Source organism: Argopecten irradians, chromosome 5, assembly GCF_041381155.1.
Source record: "Argopecten irradians isolate NY chromosome 5, Ai_NY, whole genome shotgun sequence".
NCBI lineage: Eukaryota > Metazoa > Mollusca > Bivalvia > Pectinida > Pectinidae > Argopecten > Argopecten irradians.
The window spans coordinates 6,970,853-6,997,991 of record NC_091138.1 but is presented as its reverse complement, the minus strand read 5'-3'; the positions used below and the strand labels follow the sequence as shown (position 1 = coordinate 6,997,991).

Sequence of the window (27,139 nt, the reverse complement as noted above, 5' to 3'; positions counted from 1 at the left end):
AGTGACAAAAGTGTATCATTTCACACATTAATGTTTAATATTTTAATTGCCACGAACCTAGTACAGATTACAACAAAAATGATACAGCTAAAAATGCTGGCGCAGTGATGATTTAAGTACATGTAAAAACAATTTCAGTAAAATATGGTAAAACTGTGGCTCTATACTCAAAGCGATAAATGACACAATTTCAAAATGGTCGCCAAATTGTCCATTAGATCTTCTTAAAATTCCCATATAAAAAAATCTGAATTTCAGGTAAAGATTTTTTTACCTGAAATTGACCTGATATTGACCAGAAATTCACCTGAAATTCACCAGAATTTCGCATGAAATTTGACCTGAATTTCAGGTCAAGAAATCTTCACCTGAAATTGACCAGAATTTCTCTTGAAATTTGACCTGAAATTCAGGTAAAAAAATCTTAACCTGAAATTGACCAGAAAATGACCAGAATTTCAGGTCAAAAAATCTTGATCTGAATTTCACCTGAAATTAACCAGAATTTCTGGTCAATTTCAGGTGAATTTCGCCCCGAAAAGACGAAATTTAACAAATTTAAATTTCGTCTTTATGCTGAATTTCGTCTTTTCGCAGCGAAAAGACGAAAATTCAAACACGAAAAGACGAAAGTGATATACGCTAATTAGCGATTTTGATTCTCGTCTTTTCGCCTTCAAAAATCTCGTCTTTTCGTCTTTTCGCCGCGAAAAGACGAAAATTAACAAAGCTTAAATTTCGTCTTTTCGTCTACGAAAATTAACAAACCTTAATTTTCGCCTATTCGTCTTCCGGTCCGGTGTGGAAGTCATTTTGAAATCTTTTTATCTTAATATTGACTTAATTGTTCGATATGGAAGCATCAAAGTAGGTTATGATAACAATCGATTTATTAAATTGATAGTATTACAAGATTCTTCATGAATAACTAAGCTTAGAAGTTTTAAAACAGAAGTCAACATGTATGTTTACAGCAGTTACGTAGATTTTCTCACACGTGGCTTATGTGCCACGTGCCACTAACAGATTCATCATTCCGCAAATCTTTTAGCTTGATTGATACATTTTGTTTTAAATTCATTAATATCTAATTTTTGTGTCTAATCGCCCTATTTAGCAATTACGCTTATCAAAACATTGCCGTGTATATGTTAGGCACATAATGAACTTAAGATGCTAAACATAGCACTTACAGGAGATGCAAAAAGATTTATGTAGTGAAAATGGTGCATTATAACCAACCAATGTTTGATGAAGCATCGATTTATCTAATGAACTACATGTATAATGAAGAAGATACTATAACAGTTAGTAATCTTTTGTAAATCGTAGAATACTTAAAGGCCCACTACCTTTGTCAAAAAAAAAATAAAAGTTTATTAAAAACAATAATAATATACGAAAATGTATATTAATGGCGTAAGGGGATGTTACAACACCAACCTAATGCAGGATTTCCTGTGTAAACTATGTTAGCAGTGAAGTTTCATACTGCTGTTTTGCCGTCTGGCGCAATGATAATCAATCGACGCGCGGTATTTAGGATGACGGCGAGAAACAAAACGACCCGCTTTATGAAAATTAACATTAAATTTTATCAAATTAAATTGATCAGAAGGTGATAGTAAGTGTTGTATTAACGATAAGTTAATAACTTTTGTGACTCTATAAAATTATTAATTTCGTTTAACATTCCCATTTCAAAAATTAAAAGCCGTTTCGGAAAGTTAGTGACCCTTTAATTATTAGAATTAGAATTAATTGCATGACAAATATTTTTAAATTTAACTAAATTGCATATTTGAAACTGGCATATTCAAATACATGAAGGCCTGTAGATAACTGCAATTTTAAATAAGACAAACTTTGCTGCAAGCGTGCGGCAGCTTGTTGCGGGAAACTAATGTGCTTACGACACATGGGCGTACTACCAGAATTACTGGCGGTAATCACAACACCAAACAGTGTTGTCCAATCCATCAATTAAAACATTAAACAAGAGGCCCATGGGCTTTAGCGGTCACCTGAGTTCAGATACAGAATGAAACAAAGACATGCATATAAACACTATATATTTGCCCATCAGGCCCTTGAAGTCAGTCAGTGATTTTATAAATTAGACTTTTTAATCTATGACGATTATTTGGTTCCATCAAATCTGTTGATTCAGAAGAAAGATTTTTGAAATAATATCCATTTTGACCCCTTTTGGCCCCACCCCTCTGGCCCCTGAGGGTCGGCCAGGACCAATATGGATATGATGTTAAAATGCTATCTCAGGCTAATAATTCTAACCCAGATTGACTTATTTCCTATGAAAACTAAGCAAATACTGTTCCTAAATGTGTTTTTCCTATATAAACTATAATAAATTTGACGCCTTCCCCAGGGGAAAATCTGAGATCCCAGGGCCATATGATATTCACAATGTTTTGTAAAAGGCCTTAAGACCTTCCAATCTATCAAGAGTATCTGGTTCCATCAAATCTGTGAATTCAAAACGAAGTTTTTTGAAATTACCATTTTGACCCCTTTTGGCCCCACCCCTCTGGCCCCTGAGGTTCGGCCAGGACAAATATGGATATGATGTTAAAATGCTATTTCAGATTAATAATTGTAACCCAGTTTGACTAATTTCTTATGAAATCTAGGCAAATAATGTTCATAAATGTGTTTTTCCTATATAAACTAAAGTAAACTTGACCCCCTCCCCAGGGGGAAACCTGAGACCCAAGGGTCATATAATTCACAATTTATATAAAACACCTTAAGAACTATCCATCTATGATGAGTATTTGATCCTACCATTTCCAGTATTTAAGAAGAAGATTTTTAAAGTTTTAGCCTATTTGCCCCTTTTGGCCCCGCCCCTCTGCCCCGAGGGGGTTGACGAGGACCAATATAGATTAAACAAGTTTGACTCCTTTCCTATGAAAATTTAGCAAAAAATGCTCATAAATGTGTTTTCTCTATATAAACTATAGTAAACTTGACCCCCTCCCCAGGGGGAAACATGAGACCCCAGGGTCATATAATTCACAATTTTCATAAAACACCTTAAGACCTGTCCATCTATGAAGAGTATTTGATTCTACCATTTCCAGTATTTAAGAAGAAGATTTTTTAAAGTTTTAGCCTATTTGCCCCTTTTGGCCCCGCCCCTCTGCCCCGAGGGCGTTGACCAGGACCAATATATATATGATATTAAAATGTTATCTCGAAGGCTAATAATTCTAAACAATTTTGACTCATTTACTATGAAAATTGAGCAAAAAATGCTCATAAATGTGTTTTCCTTATATAAACTATAGTAAACTTGACCCCCTCCCCAGGGGGAAACGTGAGACCCCAGGGTCATATAATTCACAATTTTTGTAGAGGACCTCAAGACCTTTCCATCTATGAAGAGTATGTGATTCTGCCATTTCCAGAATTTCAGAAGTAGATTTTTGAAGTTATAGCCTATTTGACCCATTTTGACCCCGCCCCTAAGGCCCCTTGGGGTCAGGTATGGAAAAATGGTTAATAGGGTTCAATGGCCATCTCATACTGATAATTTAGACAATATTTGACTCATTTCCTATTACAAATGATCAAATAATACTCAAAAATGTGTTTTCCCTATATAAACTATAGTAAACTTAACCCCCTCCCCAGGGGGAAACCTGGGACCCCAGGGTCATATAATTCACAATTTTTGTAAAGGACCTTAGGACCTTTCTATCTATGAAGAGTATTTAATTCCATCACATCTGTTAGTGGAGAAGAAGATTTTTGAAATTTTAGTCAATTTTACCCCTTTTGGCCCCTCCCATAGCTCCCTGGGGGGTGGGGACCATATAATTCACAATTTTGATTGGCCTTATGCCTTAGAAGGTTTGTGCAAAATTTCATTGAAATTGCTTCAGCAGTTTTGGAGAAGAAGTCGAAAATGTAAATTGTTTACGGACATACGACGGACGACGCACGACGCACGACGACGGACGACGACGGACAAAAGGCGATTAGAATAGGTCACTTGAGACTTCGTCTCAGGTAACCTAAAAATTAGAATCATCTCCGATACTATTTGCTCAAATGTCAAGGATAACGTCATTTGACCGCCCTTTACAAACATGCGTCTTTCATGAATCAAATTGCTAAAATTATCTATATATGTTTTGATAGTTGTTTTTATTAACAAATGAAAAGATCGCATGCATTTTGGAAATGAAAGCTTGCTATTTTATTTCTGAATTAAACAAATTATTGACTTAGAAACATAATCTATAGGAAACCTTGTATACTCATGTGGACCTTATCTAACAAACCGTTGTGGTAATGTTTTTTTTTTTATTTCAAAAACACCAAGTGATCCGATTTGAGCTTGAGCTAATAAGGGAGTAGTTGGGTAGAATGCTTCTTGTACTGGATGGGAGAATGTCTTTCATTATCACCAAAGCTTTATTTTTCAGCTTTCAATATTCACATTAATGACAAACTCGATGGAGCAGATGATTTGAATATTTCATTTGCATGTATATTAGAAGCCGTCAGGGTATCCGCTGACCTTCCGGAAGTCACAGTTGGCCGTTACTTCTCCCTCCCGACGTTGAAGAATTGCCTGTATTACCGATTTGCTCACATCCTCTGTAATATTGTGGCCTATATTACCAAGTGCGGCCAACGTTTCCTGTCAAATATATGATAAAAACGTTATCCTCTTATAAGTGTAAACAAAACACTGTATTAGCTACATTTATTCTACGTCATCTTAAAGAGACGTCCAAGACAATGAATATCAGTATGCGAGTGCTCAGAAATGTACCTATTGTGTGTTACATTGCGCCACGATTGAAACATCTATTTTGTGACAATTTACACCCTCATTCCCAAAGGAACACACACTTGAAAAGGCACTATTGCAATTATCATTATATATGTATTAGATTGTATGCTATAATGGTAATAGAAAAATTGTCAAACATCAATACTTTAAATATGTAATACAAAAGATATGCAGTAGTCTATTACAATTTCCTCTAGGAATATATCCAATTTTGTAAATCTATCTGTTTAGCATTTTCATAAAATAGTTATAGGTTGGAAGTATTCGGCGCCGAAAATTAACTAAAGCCTTTAGCAGCTATGTGATCATTTACCAAAGACGTATACCATAGTTGGTTAAGTATGAAAATAATATCATTTTTTAACATTTATCGTTTCTTTTTAGAATGTTTCTTGGTAAACAAACAAACAAACAAAACTAAAGAAATTCAGCCAAAACCGATAAGAACAAAATCATACAAGTAAATTTTATCAGAATATATTTTATAAAGAAATATATGCAGCCGTTTAGATTACATGAACTCAGGAAATGTTAACAATATTTCACATTGCCAAAGCGACTCTTATATTTCTCGTCAGTGCAATTTCTATTATCGTGTTCCCCTTATTTGATTGATAATAGGATTTTCCAATCATCAAACCATCAAGTTAGTATATCTGGGTATCACCAATTGTATCAAAATGGTGAGTAAACGGTTATTAAGATATCACCAACATGTGTGTTGATTACATCATTAGATTTTAGGAAAAGTATACCTAACAGACTAGTAATTCTTCTCCACAAAGCTGTTCTACGTTAGCCCTTGTATTTGAGCGTATGGAACTGTAAGTATAATTTTAATAAGATCGTCCAACAAAACCAAGACCAAATCGTGAGAAAGGACCAGTATTACGATACCTCAGGAAATCCTGGTTCAGACATGATTTGCTCTGGGAACAGCTGGTGATGGAGTCGACGTTCGTCAATAGCCTCTTTTATACCCATACCGAACATAAGGGTCTTTATCGTCACCTACAACAATCAAAACATTTGTCTTAATTTTGGTTTCTGTAGTTTCATATCCCGTCAACAGCCAGGGTCATGTAAGGACGCACGAGATTTAATGGTGGAGGAAAACCAGGGTACTCAGAGAAAAACACCGTCCAGCGCTCAGTACATTGCAACTGCCCAATATGGGATTCGAATTCACAACCCAGAGGTGGAGGACTTGAGGGAATATGTCGGAACATTTTAACCACTCAGCCATTGTGGCCCCAAAAGATTAAGATTACCTCGAAAGTACGAAATATCAAATTGAAGCGTATAAACTACTTAAATGACGATTCTATCATTTAGCTGTGTTACAGCGCGAAAAAGGCCCTAAATAGTAGCATAGTACATGTACGAGTACGGTTACTTGTACAGTTGCTATTATAAATTAGTACCAATGTCTTTATCCGACTGCATTGTCTTAACTTACTACTACATATAGCTGATATTCCAACCAATGAATTAGCAGCGCGCGAATATCTGAAGGTGTGTTACAGCCAATGAATTAGCAGCGCGCGAATATCTGAAGGTGTGTTACAGCCAATGAATTAGCAGCGCGCTAATATCTGAAGGTGTGTTACCAAGAGTTTATTCGATTCAATTTTCAATGTAATTAAAAGTCAGAGCTCACAAGTGCGGCCGCTGTTGTAGCTTTAGTTCCTCCTGCTGCCCCGACCACCAGTTTGACCACTCCTTTACTGTCTGTGACGATACTCGGACACATAGAGGAAAAGGGACGTTTGAATGGCTTGATGAAGTTGGCTTCCGAGGCAGGGACACCGAAGTGGTTTGTCTTGTTTGGAGTGGCAAAGTCATCCATTTGACAATTGAATATAATCCCTGTCCGACTTCCAACAACAAGGGATCCAAAACTATCAAGCAACAAGGGGCAACGATTAAGTCAAAGAAGGAAGGACTAAAGATAAGAAATAAAATCATATCAACTCAACATCGTCCTTTCTATGTTTCTACCGTTAATGCCTATCCTGGTTTTCCTAACCAGATGTAACTATAATACATGTACTGTTAACAGTTGCAGTCTACACGTATGGATAGTGTGTGCTGGCAGGGTTCACACAAGCTTTTGAAATTCTGCCGCTAAAATTTTCGCCAAAGTGAAATTTCTTTTCGCCACTATCTCATAGTGAAATTGAAGGCAGCTCAGCGGAAAAAATTTGACCAATCACAAGCTAGCAAAGATTTCCATTGAAGAATACAGGGAGAGCGACGCCCAACTTCAAAGCCACACAGTCAACCACGGTGTACCGTTATACGGCTCTTTTGATGTATATCAAAGGACTGAATTACCTTTACTGTTCTGGTGCCTCCAGTTTTACTATAATATAGTCCAGGGGTGAAGATATCGTAATATCGGAACCCCTGGAATATCGAGGTTGTCTGTATTAGTGTTATAGTCACTGCCCCGAAAGGGACACAGAGACACACTTACTACAGATTATCTGCATTAGTGTTATAGTCCCGGCCCGAAAGGGACACACTTACTACAGGTTGTCTGCGTTAGTGTTATAGTCCTGGCTCCGAAAGGGACACACTTACTACAGGTTGTCTGTGTTAGTGTTATAGTCCCGGCCCCGAAAGGGACACACTTACTTCAGGTTGTCTGTGTTAGTGTTATAGTCCCGGCCCCGAAAGGGACACACTTACTACAGGTTGTCTGAGATAGTGTTATAGGTTTGGCCCCGAAAGGGACACACTTACTACAGGTTGTCTGTGTTAGTGTTATAGTCCCGGCCCCGAAAGGGACACACTTACTACAGGTTGTCTGTGTTAGTGTTATAGGTTTGGCCCCGAAAGGGACACACTTACTACAGGTTGTCTGTGTTAGTGTTATAGGTTTGGCCCCGAAAGGGACACACTTACTACAGGTTGTCTGTGTTAGTGTTATAGGTTTGGCCCCGAAAGGGACACACTTACTACAGGTTGTCTGTGTTAGTGTTATAGTCCCGGCCCCGAAAGGGACACACTTACTACAGGTTGTCTGAGTTAGTGTTATAGTTCCGGCCCCGAAAGGGACACACTTACTACAGGTTGTCTGTGTTAGTGTTATAGTTCCGGCCCCGAAGAGGGACACACTTACTACAGGTTGTCTGTGTTAGTATTATAGTCCCGGCCCCGAAAGGGACACACTTACTACAGGTTGTCTGCGTTAGTGTTATAGTCCCGGCCCCGAAAGGGACACACTTACTACAGGTTGTCTGCGTTAGTGTTATAGTTCCGGCCCCGAAAGGGACACACTTACTACAGGTTGTCTGTGTTAGTGTTATAGTCCCGGCCCCGAAAGGGACACACTACAGGTTGTCTGCGTTAGTGTTATAGTCCCGGCCCCGAAAGGGACACGCTTACTATAGGTTGTCTGCGTAAGTGTTATAGTTCCGGCCCCGAAATGGACACGCTAAATACAGGTTGTCTGAGTTAGTGTTATAGTCCCGGCCCCGAAAGGGACACACTACAGGTTGTCTGCGTTAGTGTTATAGTCCCGGTCCCGAAAGGGACACACTTACTACACGTTGTCTGAGTTAGTGTTATAGTCCCGGCCCCGAAAGGGACACACTACAGGTTACCTGCGGTAGTGATATAGTCCCGGCTCTGAAAGGGACACACTACAGGTTGTTTGCGTTAGTGTTATAGTACCGGCCCCGAAAGGGGCACACTTACTATAGGTTGTCTAAGTTATTGTTATAGTCCCGGCCCCGAAAGGGACACACTTACTATAGGTTGTCTGAGTTAGTGTTATAGGTTTGGCCCCGAAAGGGACACACTTACTTCAGGTTGTCTGCGTTAGTGTTATAGTCCCGCCCCGAAAGGGACACACTTACTACAGGTTGTCTGTGTTAGTGTTATAGTCCCGCCCCGAAAGGGACACACTTACTATAGGTTGTCTAAGTTATTGTTATAGTCCCGGCCCCGAAAGGGACACACTTACTATAGGTTGTCTGAGTTAGTGTTATAGTTCCGGCCCCGAAGAGGGACACACTTACTACAGGTTGTCTGTGCTAGTATTATAGGTTTGGCCCCGAAAGGGACACACTTACTTCAGGTTGTCTGCGTTAGTGTTATAGTCCCTGCCCCGGAAGGAACACACTTATAGGCCTGGCCCCGAAAGGGACACACTTACTACAGGTTGTCTATGTTAGTGTTATAGTCCCGGCCCCGAAAGGGACACACTTACTATAGGTTGTCTGTGTTAGTGTTATAGTCCCAGCCCCGAAAGGGACACACTTACTACAGGTTGTCTGTGTCAGTGGTATAGTCCCAGCCCCGAAAGGGACACACTTACAACAGGATGTATGTGTCAGTGGTTTAGTCCCGGCCCGAAAGGGACACACTTACTACAGGTTGTCTGCGTTAGTGTTATAGTCCTGGCCCCGAAAGGAACACACTTATAGGCCTGGCCCCGAAAGGGACACACTTACTACAGGTTGTCTGCGTAAGTGTTATAGTCCCGGCCCCGGAAGGAACACACTCACTACAGGTTGTCTGTGTCAGTGGTATAGTCCCAGCCCCGAAAGGGACACACTTACTACAGGTTGTCTGCGTAAGTGTTATAGTCCCGGCCCCGAAAGGGACACGCTTACTAAAGGTTGTCTGAGTCAGTGGTTTAGTCCCGGCCCCGAAAGGGACACACTTACTACAGGTTGTCTGCGTTAGTGTTATAGTCCCGGCCCCGGAAGGAACACACTTATAGGCCTGGCCCCGAAAGGGACACACTTACTACAGGTTGTCTGTGTCAGTGGTATAGTCCCAGCCCCGAAAGGGACACACTTACTACAGGTTGTCTGCGTAAGTGTTATAGTCCCGGCCCCGAAAGGGACACATGTACACTTACTACAGCTTGTCTGTGTCAGTGGTTTAGTCCCGGTCCCGAAAGGACTACAAGTGTTCTGTGTTAGTATTATAGTCCCAGCCCCGAAAGGGACACACTTACTACAGGTTGTCTGTGTTAGTGTTATAGTCCCGGCCCCGAAAGGGACACACTTATTACAGGTTGTCTGCGTAAGTGTTATAGTCCAGGCCCCGAAAGGGACACACTTACTTCAAGTTGTCAGCGTTAGTGTTATAGTTCCGGCCCCGAAAGGGACACACTTACTATAGGTGGTCTGCGTTAGTGTTATAGTCCGAACCCGAAATTGGACACACTTACTTCAGGTTGTCTGCGTTAGTGTTATAGTCCCGGCCCCGAAAGGGACACACTTATTACAGGTTGTTTGCGTTAGTATTATAGTCCTGGCACCAAAAGGGGCACAATTACTACAAGTTGTCTGCGTTAGTGTTATAGTCCCGGCCCCGAAAGGGACACACTTACTACAGGTTGTCTGCGTTAGTGTTATAGTCCCGGCCCCGAAAGGGACACACTTACTATAGGTTGTCTGAGTTAGTGTTATAGTTCCGGCCCCGAAGAGGGACACACTTACTACAGGTTGTCTGCGTAAGTGTTATAATCCCGGCCCCGAAAGGAACACATTTATAGACCCGGCTCCGAAAGGGACACACTTACTACAGGTTGTCTGTGTCAGTGGTATAGTCCCAGCCCCGAAAGGGACACACTTACTACAGGTTGTCTGCGTAAGTGTTATAGTCCCGGCCCCGGAAGGAACACACTTACTACAGGTTGTCTGTGTTAGTGTTATAGTTCCGGCCCCGAAAGGGACACAATTATTACAGGTTGTCTGCGTTAGTATTATAGTCCTGGCACTAAAAGGGGCACAATAACTACAGGTTATCAGCGTTAGTGTTATAGTTCCGGCCCCGAAAGGGACACACTTACTATAGGTGGTCTGCGTTAGTGTTATAGTCCCTACCCGAAATTGGACACACTTACTTCAGGTTGTCTGCGTTAGTGTTATAGTCCCGGCCCCGAAAGGGACACACTTATTACAGGTTGTTTGCGTTAGTATTATAGTCCTGGCACCAAAAGGGGCACAATTACTACAAGTTGTCAGCGTTAGTGTTATAGTTCCGGCCCCGAAAGGGACACACTTACTATAGGTTGTCTGCGTTAGTGGTATAGTTCCGGTCCCGAAAGGGACACACTTACTACAGGTTGTCTGTGTTAGTGTTATATGTCCGCCCCGAAAGGGACACACTTACTATAGGTTGTCTGAATTAGTGTTATAGTTCCGGCCCCGAAGAGGGACACACTTACTACAGGTTGTCTGCGTAAGTGTTATAATCCCGGCCCCGGAAGGAACACACTTATAGGCCCGGCTCCGAAAGGGACACACTTACTACAGGTTGTCTGTGTCAGTGGTATAGTCCCAGCCCCGAAAGGGACACACTTTCTACAGGTTGTCTGTGTCAGTGGTATAGTCCCGGCTCCGAAAGGGACGCACTTACTACAAGTGTTCTGTGTTAGTGTTATATTCTCAGCCCCGAAAGGGACACACTTACTACAGGTTGTCTGCGTTAGTGTTATAGTCCCGGCCCCGAAAGGAACACACTTATAGGCCTGGCCCCGAAAGGGACACACTTACTACAGGTTGTCTGCGTAAGTGTTAAGTCCCGGCCCCAGAAGGAACACACTCACTACAGGTTGTCTGTGTCAGTGGTATAGTCCCAGCCCCGAAAGGAACACACTTACTACAGGTTGTCTGCGTAAGTGTTATAGTCCCGGCCCCGAAAGGGACACACTTACTAAAGGTTGTCTGTGTCAGTGGTTTAGTCCCGGCCCCGAAAGGGACACACTTACTACAGGTTGTCTGCGTAAGTGTTATAATCCCGGCCCCGGAAGGAACACACTTATAGGCCTGGCTCCGAAAGGGACACACTTACTACAGGTTGTCTGTGTCAGTGGTATAGTCCCAGCCCCGAAAGGGACACACTTTCTACAGGTTGTCTGTGTCAGTGTTATAGTCCCGGCTTCCGAAAGGGACGCACTTACTACAAGTGTTCTGTGTTAGTGTTATATTCTCGGCCCCGAAAGGGACACACTTACTACAGGTTGTCTGCGTTAGTGTTATAGTCCCGGCCCCGGAAGGAACACACTTATAGGCCTGGCCCCGAAAGGGACACACTTACTACAGGTTGTCTGCGTAAGTGTTATAGTCCCGGCCCCGAAAGGAACACACTCACTACAGGTTGTCTGTGTCAGTGGTATAGTCCCAGCCCCGAAAGGGACACACTTACTACAGGTTGTCTGCGTAAGTGTTATAGTCCCGGCCCCGAAAGGGACACACTTACTACAGGTTGTCTGTGTCAGTGGTATAGTCCCGGCCCCGAAAGGGACACACTTACTACAGGTTGTCTGCGTTAGTGTTATAGTCCCGGCCCCGGAAGGAACACACTTATAGGCCTGGCCCCGAAAGGGACACACTTACTACAGGTTGTCTGCGTAAGTGTTATAGTCCCGGCCCCGGAAGGGACACACTTACTACAGGTTGTCTGTGTCAGTGGTATAGTCCCAGCCCCGAAAGGGACACACTTACTACAGGTTGTCTGTGTCAGTGTTTTAGTCCCGGTCCCGAAAGGACTACAAGGTTGTCTGTGTCAGTGGTTTAGTCCCGGTCCCGAAAGAACTACAAGTGTTCTGTGTTAGTATTATAGTCCCAGCCCCGAAAGGGACACACTTACTACAGGTTGTCTGTGTTAGTGTTATAGTTCCGGCCCCGAAAGGGACACAATTATTACAGGTTGTCTGCGTTAGTATTATAGTCCTGGCACTAAAAGGGACACAATTACTACAAGTTATCAGCGTTAGTGTTATAGTTCCGGCCCCGAAAGGGACACACTTACTATAGGTGGTCTGCGTTAGTGTTATAGTCCCAACCCGAAATTGGACACACTTACTTCAGGTTGTCTGCGTTAGTGTTATAGTCCCGGCCCCGAAAGGGACACACTTACTACAGGTTGTTTGCGTTAGTTTTATAGTCCTGGCACCAAAAGGGGCACAATTACTACAAGTTGTCAGCGTTAGTGTTATAGTTCCGGCCCCGAAAGGGACACACTTACTATAGGTTGTCTGCGTTAGTGTTATAGTCCCGGCCCCGAAAGGGACACACTTACTATAGGTTGTCTGAGTTAGTGTTATAGTTCCGGCCCCGAAGAGGGACACACTTACTACAGGTTGTCTGCGTAAGTGTTATAATCCCGGCCCCGGAAGGAACACACTTATAGGCCCGGCTCCGAAAGGGACACACTTACTACAGGTTGTCTGTGTCAGTGGTATAGTCCCAGCCCCGAAAGGGACACACTTTCTACAGGTTGTCTGTGTCAGTGGTATAGTCCCAGCCCCGAAAGGGACACACTTACTACAGGTTGTCTGTGTCAGTGGTATAGTCCCAACCCGAAATGGACACGCTAAATACAGGATGTCTGTGTTAGTGTTATAGTCCCAACCCCAAAATGGACACACTTACTACAGGTTGTCTGTGTCTGTGGTATAGTCCCAACCCCGAAATGGACACATTTACTACAGGTTGTCTGTGTCAGTAGTATAGTCCCAACCCCGAAATGGAAACGCTTACTACAGGATGTCTGTGTTAGTGTTATAATCCCAAAGCCAAAATGGACACGCTTACTATAGGTTGTCTGTGCTGGTGACAGACACGGCATCTCCATTCGGAGCCAGCACTGACAGGTGGGATGTTCCAGAATCCGTAACGCCATGGACAGTCGGGTGGTAGTACTTGGCGTCGTGTGTCTTATTGTCATCTATCCGTGATCTTATATAGGTAGCGAGATCATCTGACGTCATGTTTTGCACCAGCTGCAACAAACATTATATAGTTATTTCATTTTAGTATATTGTACATGTATATATGGCATATGAAGATTTGTTTTCAAAATAAAATTCACATTTCTTTTAAAATTAGATAGTTAGATAAGATATCCAAAGATCTCGACAATAAGCCTGAATTGCAAATAGGCCGGTTTTGAAAATGAGCCATGGAAGTTCTTGCAGGGAATGAAATAGTCTCCATTATAAGCCAATTTCATCTACCGTGTGATTTATATAAAATAGTAAGAATGTTCTGTGGTGTTTTGTCATTTCATTACATTTGTATACATACATGCATGTACATCAATTAAATCCTGATTATGAACGTACATATTTGTATTGTCAAATTTGTGGATATTTTTTTCAATTAGAATATTTAATCTAAATAGTATCGTCATTTAGCCTATCAGACCGTACTGGATAATGACGTTGGAAATAAGACTTTAATATAGATCGGTCTCGGAAATAAGCTAGGGATTTCCTACCATAAAAACGAAGTATTATTGAAGTTTGAATTACATAATCAAATTACCATATTAATCACATATTACATGTTTACATAACCGTTAATCATTATCGTCATAATTTATTCAGTTAGTGATTTAGTTATTTAAAAAGAGTGACAACATATTAGAGTTACAGGCAAAAAGTTGGAAGTGTACAATCATTATTTTTGAATGTTAAACCGTTTCCTTACCTGGTCAAGGTTTGCCCGAAAGTCATCGTCCTCACCACCCCCATCACCTAAACTGAACCTTTTTGCGTAGGCAAACTTGAATGCTTCTACAATCCTATGCCAAGCCAAAACTTTCTTCTGTGGCGTAGATATACTATCTTCAGTCATACCGAATTCTGGAAGTGAAACGAATTGCAAGGCTTGACTTAAACCTTTCTAGTATTTGATTATACAAATATATGTCATAAGAATTAACGAACATCAGATAATTTACCAGTGATTGAACACATTTAGGTTTAAAACTTTAGCTTGGAGACGCTTTCTTGAGATTTTAAGCTCCAATGCAATCGCAAGCAGGCACTTCGGATTTGATCATTTTGTATTGTCCAAATCAACCAAATAATCACCATTGCCTAATGTGTTATGTTGATTTCCATAACATAAGGACGTCTCTTGTAGCCAAGGGGTGGGACGGGAGAGGAATAAAGAGAATGAATGGGTAGATCATCACAGTCTATGTTATACACACATTTGATTATACGCGAGTATCGTTGTTATTAATAACCTTCTATCGTTATAAAATATAAATGATAAAACAAATGACATGAAAGTATACTGGTACATTGTACTTACTATCAATGATATTGAGAATCATCGCGTAGACGGCACCACTAGACGGCGGAGGAGGAGAGTAAACGGTCGAGTTGTCACTTAGACGGATCACCAACGGATCTTTGACTTCAGCTGTGTAGTGAAGTAGGTCCTGTTCGGTTATATTACCTCCTAAACCATCAAGAAAAATACGCGTCTGCGATCAGTGATGATTATATGGAAGACTGTTAGGACATGGGCTAGGAGGATCCCACATGGAACCCCCCCCCCCCCCCCCAAAAAAAAAAAAAACCAAAAAAACCATAAACAATATTTTTTCTGTATCCTTATGACCCACTGATCATAAATCAAATGTTAACATTGCATAAGCTAAATTCAGTTCTCATGATGCTGATTTGATAGTAGATAACCCTATTTTACTATTAATTAAACAGTACTTGTTTAAACCTAAAACCATTATAACATTAATGCCCAGTGAAACATGGGATAAACTTGTTTCAAAATAAAACTTGGGATATATATACTTGCATCTTTATATTTGGGAGATATATATACATGCACATAATTACACGGAATCCTTATATAAAATGAAACCTTTTTGTGCTGCTAAATAAACTCCATGAACCATGTGAACAGTGAACCACCTAGTCTGAGTCTGAAAATTAATATAGCTCCCCCTCCCCCATTGTGTATGTCCTGTCTTTATAAATGTGGGTGAGCGAGTAAGTAAAGGCATATAAAATAGCCAACCCTATACTAATGTTTAGTTGTCAAATTCTATACAAATGGATATGGTTGCATGCTTATAAGTTTGAATGTACATGTATTGTATATGTAATGTGTTGTTTATAAAATTGAAATTGAATAAAAAACATTGTTAAAAAAACCATTGTATAAGCTGGGATGAACTCCCGATTATAACGTCATCAAGATTACCGCCATCTCGAATTTCACACAAAAGTTTAAAAAAAATAGTCATGACATTGACAAATTTCAACCGAATTAGACAAATGAGGTCTCAAAACGACCACAATAGAACAAAATATACATATCAGGACCACAAAACATCACTGGGTGGGTATACTTGACATATGATTGCTATTTTTTCCAAACCGCTGCCACTACAGTTTGCTGGTGTCTTAGAATTTCCTGACAATTTTTATCTTGACTTCAAAATTTCCTAACAGATATAAAATAGATTTTTCATGTTCGAATTCGTGTAGACTAAAAGCGTCTCAAAATGAATTATTACAGCACTAATATCTCGATTACTCTGATTCGGACTGTATGCACCAGCTACCAGACATGCCGAGTCACTTCAGTGAATAGAGCAGTGAGGGGAGAAAGCAGGCACAATGATTATCATTGAGAACCAGTGAAAGAAATGTGTGACATTGCAGTAACCACCTGACATTTTGCTTAATAGATCAAGTGCTCATTTTCAAAGACACATACGCTTTTGAACCTGTTAATGATATTAACGGAAACACAGGCTTAGCTTAGGTTACATTTATTACACTATCAGTATGTGTTGTGCTGTAAAATTTATTTTTTAGATGCTGCTAGTCTACAAAATTTCAAACATGAAAATGGATTATTTATAGGAAATGTTGAAGTTAGGAAACTGTGACATGTTCCACCTAGATATTCTGTCAACTTTACATTCATTTTTTCTAATTATAAATCGTCAATTGTCAATGTTCTATTTAAGGTAATAATAATAACCTGTAGTGTCAGAGCGGTTTGGAGTTCGGATAATAACAATCATATCCCTAGTGTGATGTTTTATAAACCTCATGGTGGGATAACAATAATCATCTTTTGCATCTAATTGATAAGACGTCAAATAACTGGTCACGAATAATAGTTTATTGTTGGTAAACATATTTGCTGCGTCAAGCAAAGTATGAAAAAGGAGTAGATATGATAGCACCAGTATTTGGCCTTAATTTTTCAGGCCGAAAAATATTAACTCTGATCCACATCAATATCACATCAATAAATACTCTCATACTTGCCATTAACCAAAACATAACTTTTTATAACCATGTACACGATGTGCTCCACCTATGACGTCATCAAATTGATGATTTTCCTCTTCTCGCCAAATTTTGCTAGAAATTCATCATCTTTAGGTTAGAAAGGGCTTGAAATGGATTTGGCCGCCACTTTGGAGCAACTTTATATTTTGCATTGATATGCGTAAATACAAGATACACAACGTGTGAAAATCTCTTTCTGCTCCACGAAGGCGGCCACATTCATTTTTAGAGAAAACCACTCAAAAAGTATGATTTTTCAAGGATTTTTGTGAAAAATGGCGGGAAACTGCATGTTGATGACGTCATAGTGAACATAATTGGCACATGCGGGATATTTTCGGGATATAATGTGTTAGCAAATGTATTCAACCGTTATATGGCAAAATATGTTGTTCTTTACTGGAGAATTAATTTTGGGGCCATATTCGAGTCGTACCTTCTCCTTTGCTAAAAAATAGTAGTTTTGAGATTAAAAAGCCTATATTTTTCATTTTCTGCGCTCAAATCACTACACATATTGGATCCTAATGTGCATTTATTGTTCTATTGTGGTCATTTTGGTACATCATTTTATCTAATTCGGTCAATGTTACGACTATTTTCCGGTTTTTTTTATGAAATTCGAGATGGCGGTCATCTTTATGACGTCAAACCGGACGTTATTTCCAGCCTATGCAATGCTATTTTTTTTATTTGTGATCATTGGGTCATAAGGGTTCCGAAAAAATATTGGATCGGAGGTTTGTTGGGGTGCATGTTGGACCCTCCTAGCCCATGACCTCGATGAATCATAAAAAGAAAGATTTTTTTTTATAAATTTTGAAATTTAAGAATCAAACCGACACAAGTTGTGGTAATATCGAGTTTGGATTGAATTCAGCGGGTTTTTTGCTCAGTTTCTTTGGTATTTATCTTGGTTGCACAAGCTATGATCTTTGTGTAAATAATTGAGTTAACATGCTGTCTCGAATTCTTCCAAACCGATAAATATTAACTAATATGTTTTTGCTGTACGGTAGTGGATAAATCACGTAACGACATAAGAACCATAACCATGTTTCTGCCGAGCGATTACTGAACTTGTAACATTCGATACAAAGATTGTGACTTCTATCGTTATCATATTTTATTCCTTGGTTTCACCCATTACTTTACGAAATGCATATGGTTACACCGTCTAAATAATGTGAAAGTTCCCTCCTGGAGTGACAACAGACCTGCCTCTCGGATGTCCTCTACAATACGCTTAGACAGAGTTCCGTTGTAGAAAGCGTCTGGACCTTCGTCAGCTATAATCTGAAAGGTTTCTACCAGATTCGGCCTCTTGATTATGTGCCCCTCTTGTACGTAGCTATTAGTGACCGGGTCGGTGAGTAACTTGCTGTACAATAACACGAATATGTAATATTTTAATTTGTCGGACAATAAATATAATCGAATTTAATTTCACAAAAATCAAGAATAAACAAAGTATGTTCTACACATTTTTAACCAAACATTCAAAACTTAAATCTTAAATTATGCACAGATTATACAGTGTAATATGGAAGTTAAAACGACATTCAAATGATGGTCATGTTATTCAGTGTAGTAGCTAATGTGAATCATTTGAAAAACAATCCTTACATGAGATTGTTGAATTTGGGGTCAAACGGAGCTCTCTTATTGATGGCCCCTAATAAAGGTAAATTAGCTGACACGCCGTGTTGAAGAAGACGGATGGTGGGCTGAAATAAGGCTTTCCATGGCAGTTTACCACCGAGCTTCCACGCAGCATGGAGACCTTTAACCTGACCTGGTACTGCGATAGCCATGCCGCCTACACAAACCAAAACAGATCATAATGAATCAAAGTTTTACTTTAAAAGCCACCTGTTAGTGATACCGCAGTGTTATCAATAGTCTTCTATTCAAATTGTGATAGAAATTAATTAAATATGAACTTTTGAAAGGTATCGATTACCCATTGATAAAATATTGATATGCTTGATAAAGAATGTCTTAGAGACTTGTTTTTATTTTCCTTTATATCAATTGCATATTATATTGTTGTATCAAGAATAAAGTACGTTTAGACTAAATTAACAAAGTATTGTTTTTTTAAATAAATAGGTATATACCTTGTTCAGATGAGATGTTGCCAACAAACATGTCCTCTTTAGCTGAACTGGGCGCCATATCACGAGCATTTATTGTAAAAGCTTCATTGTTTTTTCTATCAAGGACAGAATAAACAATAAAATGTAAGATACAGAATTTGGAAAGGAGACAATTGGCATTTAAATTTCTATGCTTCTTGTTGATAAGCAAATGATGAAACACAATACTCAAAGTCCCGTTATCTTTTTGCATTGTTTTTTTAATTACAACCACAATTTACATTTGTTACAGTTGATAATCTAAAAAGGATGTTTATTAATGATAATTAGCGTTGTTAATCACACTTATAACAACGAATGGGATTGTTCTTATTGATGGCACACGCCACATATGGGTGAAAACCACTCATGGGGACTGCTTTGTATACCACGCCAATGCAGCGTCGTATTGTTATCATCGGAAGAAAATCTACATCATTATCTTAGAATCATCATATTTGTCGCACATGTATTCATCAGAATCTACATTATCTTACATCAGACACACACTACCTTACATCAGACACACACTAGCTTACATCAGGCCCACACTACCTTACATCAGACACATACTACCTTACATCAGACACACACTACCTTACATCATACCCACACTACCTTACATCAGACACACACTACCTTACATCAGACACACACTACCTTACATCAAACACACACTACCTTACATCAGACCCCACACTACCTTACATCAGACACACACTACCTTACATCAGACCCCACACTACCTTACATCAGACACACCACTACCTTACATCAGACCCACACTACCTTACATCAGACACACACTACCTTACATCAGACACACACTACCTTACATCAGACACACACTACCTTACATCAGACACACACTACCTTACATCAGACACACACTACCTTACATCAGACACACACTACCTTACATCAGACACACACTACCTTACATCATACCCCACACTACCTTACATCAGACACACACTACCTTACATCAGACACACACTACCTTACATCAGACCCCACACTACCTTACATCAGACACACACTACCTTACATCAGACACACACTACCTTACATCAGACACACACTACCTTACATCAGACACACACTACCTTACATCATACACACACTACCTTACATCATACCCCACACTACCTTACATCAGACACACACTACCTTACATCAGACACACACTACCTTACATCAGACACACACTACCTTACATCATACCCCACACTACCTTACATCAGACACACACTACCTTACATCAGACACACACTACCTTACATCATACCCCACACTACCTTACATCATACCCCACACTACCTTACATCAGACACACACTACCTTACATCAGACACACACTACCTTACATCATACCCCACACTACCTTACATCAGACACACACTACCTTACATCAGACACACACTACCTTACATCAGACACACACTACCTTACATCAGACACACACTACCTTACATCATACCCCACACTACCTTACATCATACCCCACACTACCTTACATCAGACACACACTACCTTACATCAGACACACACTACCTTACATCAGACACACACTACCTTACATCAGACACACACTACCTTACATCAGACACACACTACCTTACATCATACCCCACACTACCTTACATCATACCCCACACTACCTTACATCAGACCCCACACTACCTTACATCAGACACACACACACCTTACATCAGACACACACACTACCTTACATCATACACCACACTACCTTACATCAGACACACACTACCTTACATCAGACACACACTACCTTACATCATACCCCACACTACCTTACATCATACCCCACACTACCTTACATCATACCCCACACTACCTTACATCAGACACACACTACCTTACATCAGACACACACTACCTTACATCATACCCCACACTACCTTACATCATACCCCACACTACCTTACATCAGACACACACTACCTTACATCAGACACACACTACCTCATACATCAACCCCACACACTACCTTACATCAGACACACACTACCTTACATCAGACACACACTACCTTACATCAGACACACACTACCTTACATCACACCATACCTTACATCAGCACTACACTACCTTACATCAGACACACACTACCTTACATCAGACACACACTACCTTACATCATACCCCACACTACCTTACATCATACACACACTACCTTACATCATACCCCACACTACCTTACATCATACCCCACACTACCTTACATCATACCCCACACTACCTTACATCAGACACACACTACACTTACACTACCTTACATCATACCCCACACTACCTTACATCATACCCCACACTACCTTACATCAGACACACACTACCTTACATCAGACACACACTACCTTACATCATACACCACACTACCTTACATCAGACACACACACTACCTTACATCACACACACTACCTTACATCATACCCCACACTACCTTACATCAGACACACACACTACCTTACATCAACCCACACTACCTTACATCAGACACACACTACCTTACATCATACCCCACACTACCTTACATCAGACACACACTACCTTACATCAGACACACACTACCTTACATCAGACACACACTACCTTACATCAGACCCCACACTACCTTACATCAGACACACACTACCTTACATCAGACACACACTACCTTACATCAGACACACACTACCTTACATCAGACACACACTACCTTACATCAGACACACACTACCTTACATCAGACACACACTACCTTACATCAGACACACACTACCTTACATCAGACACACACTACCTTACATCAGACACCACACTACCTTACATCATACCCCACACTACCTTACATCAGACACCACACTACCTTACATCATACCCCACACTACCTTACATCAGACACATACTACCTTTACATCATCAGACAAAATACCTTACATCAGACACACACTACCTTACATCATACCCCACACTACCTTACATCAGACACACACTACCTTACATCAGACACACACTACCTTACATCAGACACACACTACCTTACATCATACCCCACACTACCTTACATCATACCCCACACTACCTTACATCAGACACACACTACCTTACATCAGACACACACTACCTTACATCAGACACACACTACCTTACATCATACCCCACACTACCTTACATCATACCCCACACTACCTTACATCAGACACACACTACCTTACATCAGACACACACTACCTTACATCATACCCCACACTACCTTACATCATACCCCACACTACCTTACATCAGACACACACTACCTTACATCAGACACACACTACCTTACATCAGACACACACTACCTTACATCAGACACACACTACCTTACATCAGACACACTACCTTACATCAGACCCCACACTACCTTACATCATACCCCACACTACCTTACATCAGACACACACTACCTTACATCAGACACACACTACCTTACATCAGACCCCACACTACCTTACATCAGACACACACTACCTTACATCAGACACACACTACCTTACATCAGACCCCACACTACCTTACATCAGACACACACTACCTTACATCATACCCCACACTACCTTACATCATACACACACTACCTTACATCAGACCCCACACTACCTTACATCAGACACACACTACCTTACATCATACCCCACACTACCTTACATCATACCCCACACTACCTTACATCATACCCCACACTACCTTACATCAGACACACACTACCTTACATCAGACACACACTACCTTACATCAGACACACACTACCTTACATCAGACACACACTACCTTACATCAGACACACACTACCTTACATCAGACACACACTACCTTACATCAGACACACACTACCTTACATCAGACCCCACACTACCTTACATCAGACACACACTACCTTACATCATACCCCACACTACCTTACATCATACCCCACACTACCTTACATCAGACACACACTACCTTACATCAGACACACACTACCTTACATCATACCCCACACTACCTTACATCATACCCCACACTACCTTACATCATACCCCACACTACCTTACATCAGACACACACTACCTTACATCATACCCCACACTACCTTACATCAGACACCACACTACCTTACATCATACCCCACACTACCTTACATCATACCCCACACTACCTTACATCAGACACACACTACCTTACATCATACCCCACACTACCTTACATCATACCCCACACTACCTTACATCAGACACACACTACCTTACATCATACCCCACACTACCTTACATCATACCCCACACTACCTTACATCATACCCCACACTACCTTACATCATACCCCACACTACCTTACATCATACCCCACACTACCTTACATCATACCCCACACTACCTTACATCAGACACACACTACCTTACATCAGACACACACTACCTTACATCAGACACACACTACCTTACATCAGACACACACTACCTTACATCAGACACACACTACCTTACATCATACCACACTACCTTACATCAACACTACCTTACATCAGACACACACTACCTTACATCAGACACACACTACCTTACATCATACCCCACACTACCTTACATCATACACACACTACCTTACATCAGACACACACTACCTTACATCATACCCCACACTACCTTACATCATACCCCACACTACCTTACATCAGACACACACTACCTTACATCAGACACACACTACCTTACATCATACCCCACACTACCTTACATCAGACACACACTACCTTACATCAGACACACACTACCTTACATCATACCCAACACTACCTTACATCAGACCCCACACACTACCTTACATCAGACACACACTACCTTACATCAGACACACACTACCTTACATCAGACACACACTACCTTACATCAGACACACACTACCTTACATCATACCCCACACTACCTTACATCATACCCCACACTACCTTACATCATACCCCACACTACCTTACATCAGACACACACTACCTTACATCATACCCCACACTACCTTACATCAGACACACACTACCTTACATCAGACACCACACTACCTTACATCATACCCACACTACCTTACATCATACACCACACTACCTTACATCATACCCACACACACTACCTTACATCAGACACACACTACCTTACATCATACCCCACACTACCTTACATCAGACACACACTACCTTACATCATACCCCACACTACCTTACATCATACCCCACACTACCTTACATCATACCCCACACTACCTTACATCATACCCCACACTACCTTACATCATACCCCACACTACCTTACATCATACCCCACACTACCTTACATCAGACACACACTACCTTACATCAGACACACACTACCTTACATCATACCCCACACTACCTTACATCATACCCCACACTACCTTACATCAGACACACACTACCTTACATCAGACACACACTACCTTACATCAGACACACACTACCTTACATCATACCCCACACTACCTTACATCAGACACACACTACCTTACATCAGACACACACTACCTTACATCAGACACACACTACCTTACATCATACCCCACACTACCTTACATCATACCCCACACTACCTTACATCAGACACACACTACCTTACATCATACCCCACACTACCTTACATCAGACACACACTACCTTACATCATACCCCACACTACCTTACATCAGACACACACTACCTTACATCATACCCCACACTACCTTACATCAGACACACACTACCTTACATCATACCCCACACTACCTTACATCATACCCCACACTACCTTACATCATACCCCACACTACCTTACATCATACACACACTACCTTACATCATACCCCACACTACCTTACATCATACCCCACACTACCTTACATCAGACACACACTACCTTACATCATACCCCACACTACCTTACATCAGACACACACTACCTTACATCATACCCCACACTACCTTACATCAGACACACACTACCTTACATCATACCCCACACTACCTTACATCATACCCCACACTACCTTACATCATACCCCACACTACCTTACATCATACCCCACACTACCTTACATCAGACACACACTACCTTACATCAGACACACACTACCTTACATCATACCCCACACTACCTTACATCATACCCCACACTACCTTACATCATACCCCACACTACCTTACATCATACCCACACACTACCTTACATCAGACACACACTACCTTACATCAGACACACACTACCTTACATCAGACACACACTACCTTACATCAGACACACTACTTACATCATTACATCAGACACACACTACCTTACATCATACCCCACACTACCTTACATCATACCCCACACTACCTTACATCAGACACACTACCTTACATCAGACCCACACTACCTTACATCAGACACACACTACCTTACATCAGACACACACTACCTTACATCATACCCCACACTACCTTACATCATACCCCACACTACCTTACATCATACCCCACACTACCTTACATCATACCCCACACTACCTTACATCAGACACACACTACCTTACATCATACCCCACACTACCTTACATCAGACACACACTACCTTACATCAGACACACACTACCTTACATCATACACACACTACCTTACATCAGACACACACTACCTTACATCAGACCTAAAACACACACTACCTTACATACCCCACACTACCTTACATCAGACACACACCCTTACATCAGACACACACCTTACATCAGACACCACACTACCTTACATCCACACACTAGACCACACTACCTTACATCATACCCACACTACCTTACATCATACCCCACACTACCTTACATCATACCCACACACTACCTTACATCAGACACACACACTAACCTTACATCAGACACACACTACCTTACATCAGACACACACTACCTTACATCACATCATCAGACACACACTACCTTACATCATACCCCACACTACCTTACATCAGACACACACTACCTTACATCACACACACTACCTTACATCAGACACACACTACCTTACATCAGACACACACTACCTTACATCAGACACACACTACCTTACATCATACCCACACTACCTTACATCAGACACACACTACCTTACATCAGACACACACTACCTTACATCAGACACACACTACCTTACATCAGACACACACTACCTTACATCATACCCCACACTACCTTACATCATACCCCACACTACCTTACATCAGACACACACTACCTTACATCAGACCCACACTACCTTACATCAGACACACACTACCTTACATCATACCCACACTACCTTACATCAGACACACACTACCTTACATCAGACACACACTACCTTACATCAGACACACACTACCTTACATCAGACACACACTACCTTACATCAGACACACACTACCTTACATCAGACACACACTACCTTACATCAGACACACACTACCTTACATCAGACACACACTACCTTACATCAGACACACACTACCTTACATCAGACACACACTACCTTACATCAGACACACACTACCTTACATCAGTACCCACACTACCTTACATCATACCCACACTACCTTACATCATACCCCACAATAACTTACATCCACACACACTACCTTACATCAGACACACATTCTACCTTACATCAGACACACACTACCTTACATCATACCCCACACTACCTATACATCAGACACACACTACCTTACATCAGACACACACTACCTTACATCAGACACACACTACCTTACATCAGACACACACTACCTTACATCATACCCCACACTACCTTACATCATACCCCACACTACCTTACATCAGACACACACTACCTTACATCAGACACACACTACCTTACATCATACCCCACACTACCTTACATCATACCCCACACTACCTTACATCAGACACACACTACCTTACATCAGACACACACTACCTTACATCAGACACACACTACCTTACATCATACCCCACACTACCTTACATCAGACACACACTACCTTACATCAGACACACACTACTTACATCACCCCACACTACCTTACA

General features: G+C 40.9%; 1 protein-coding gene across 1 annotated transcript in view; it reads right to left on the bottom strand.

Moving 5' to 3' along the window:
* Nucleotides 1-4,490: 4,490 nt before the first annotated feature.
* The window catches only part of LOC138322740 (glutathione hydrolase 1 proenzyme-like), a 39,639-nt gene continuing 16,990 nt past the window's right edge, over nt 4,491-27,139 (bottom strand). Inside the window, exons 3-11 of the mRNA XM_069266822.1 lie at nt 19,043-19,137; nt 18,549-18,741; nt 18,140-18,303; nt 14,902-15,051; nt 14,290-14,444; nt 13,393-13,580; nt 6,489-6,729; nt 5,726-5,839; nt 4,491-4,672 (exon numbers count right to left, since the gene is read on the bottom strand). Of these exons, the coding sequence (XP_069122923.1) occupies nt 4,523-4,672; nt 5,726-5,839; nt 6,489-6,729; nt 13,393-13,580; nt 14,290-14,444; nt 14,902-15,051; nt 18,140-18,303; nt 18,549-18,741; nt 19,043-19,137 (1,450 nt within the window). The 3' untranslated portion in view covers nt 4,491-4,522. The remainder of the gene's footprint in view (nt 4,673-5,725; nt 5,840-6,488; nt 6,730-13,392; nt 13,581-14,289; nt 14,445-14,901; nt 15,052-18,139; nt 18,304-18,548; nt 18,742-19,042; nt 19,138-27,139) is intronic.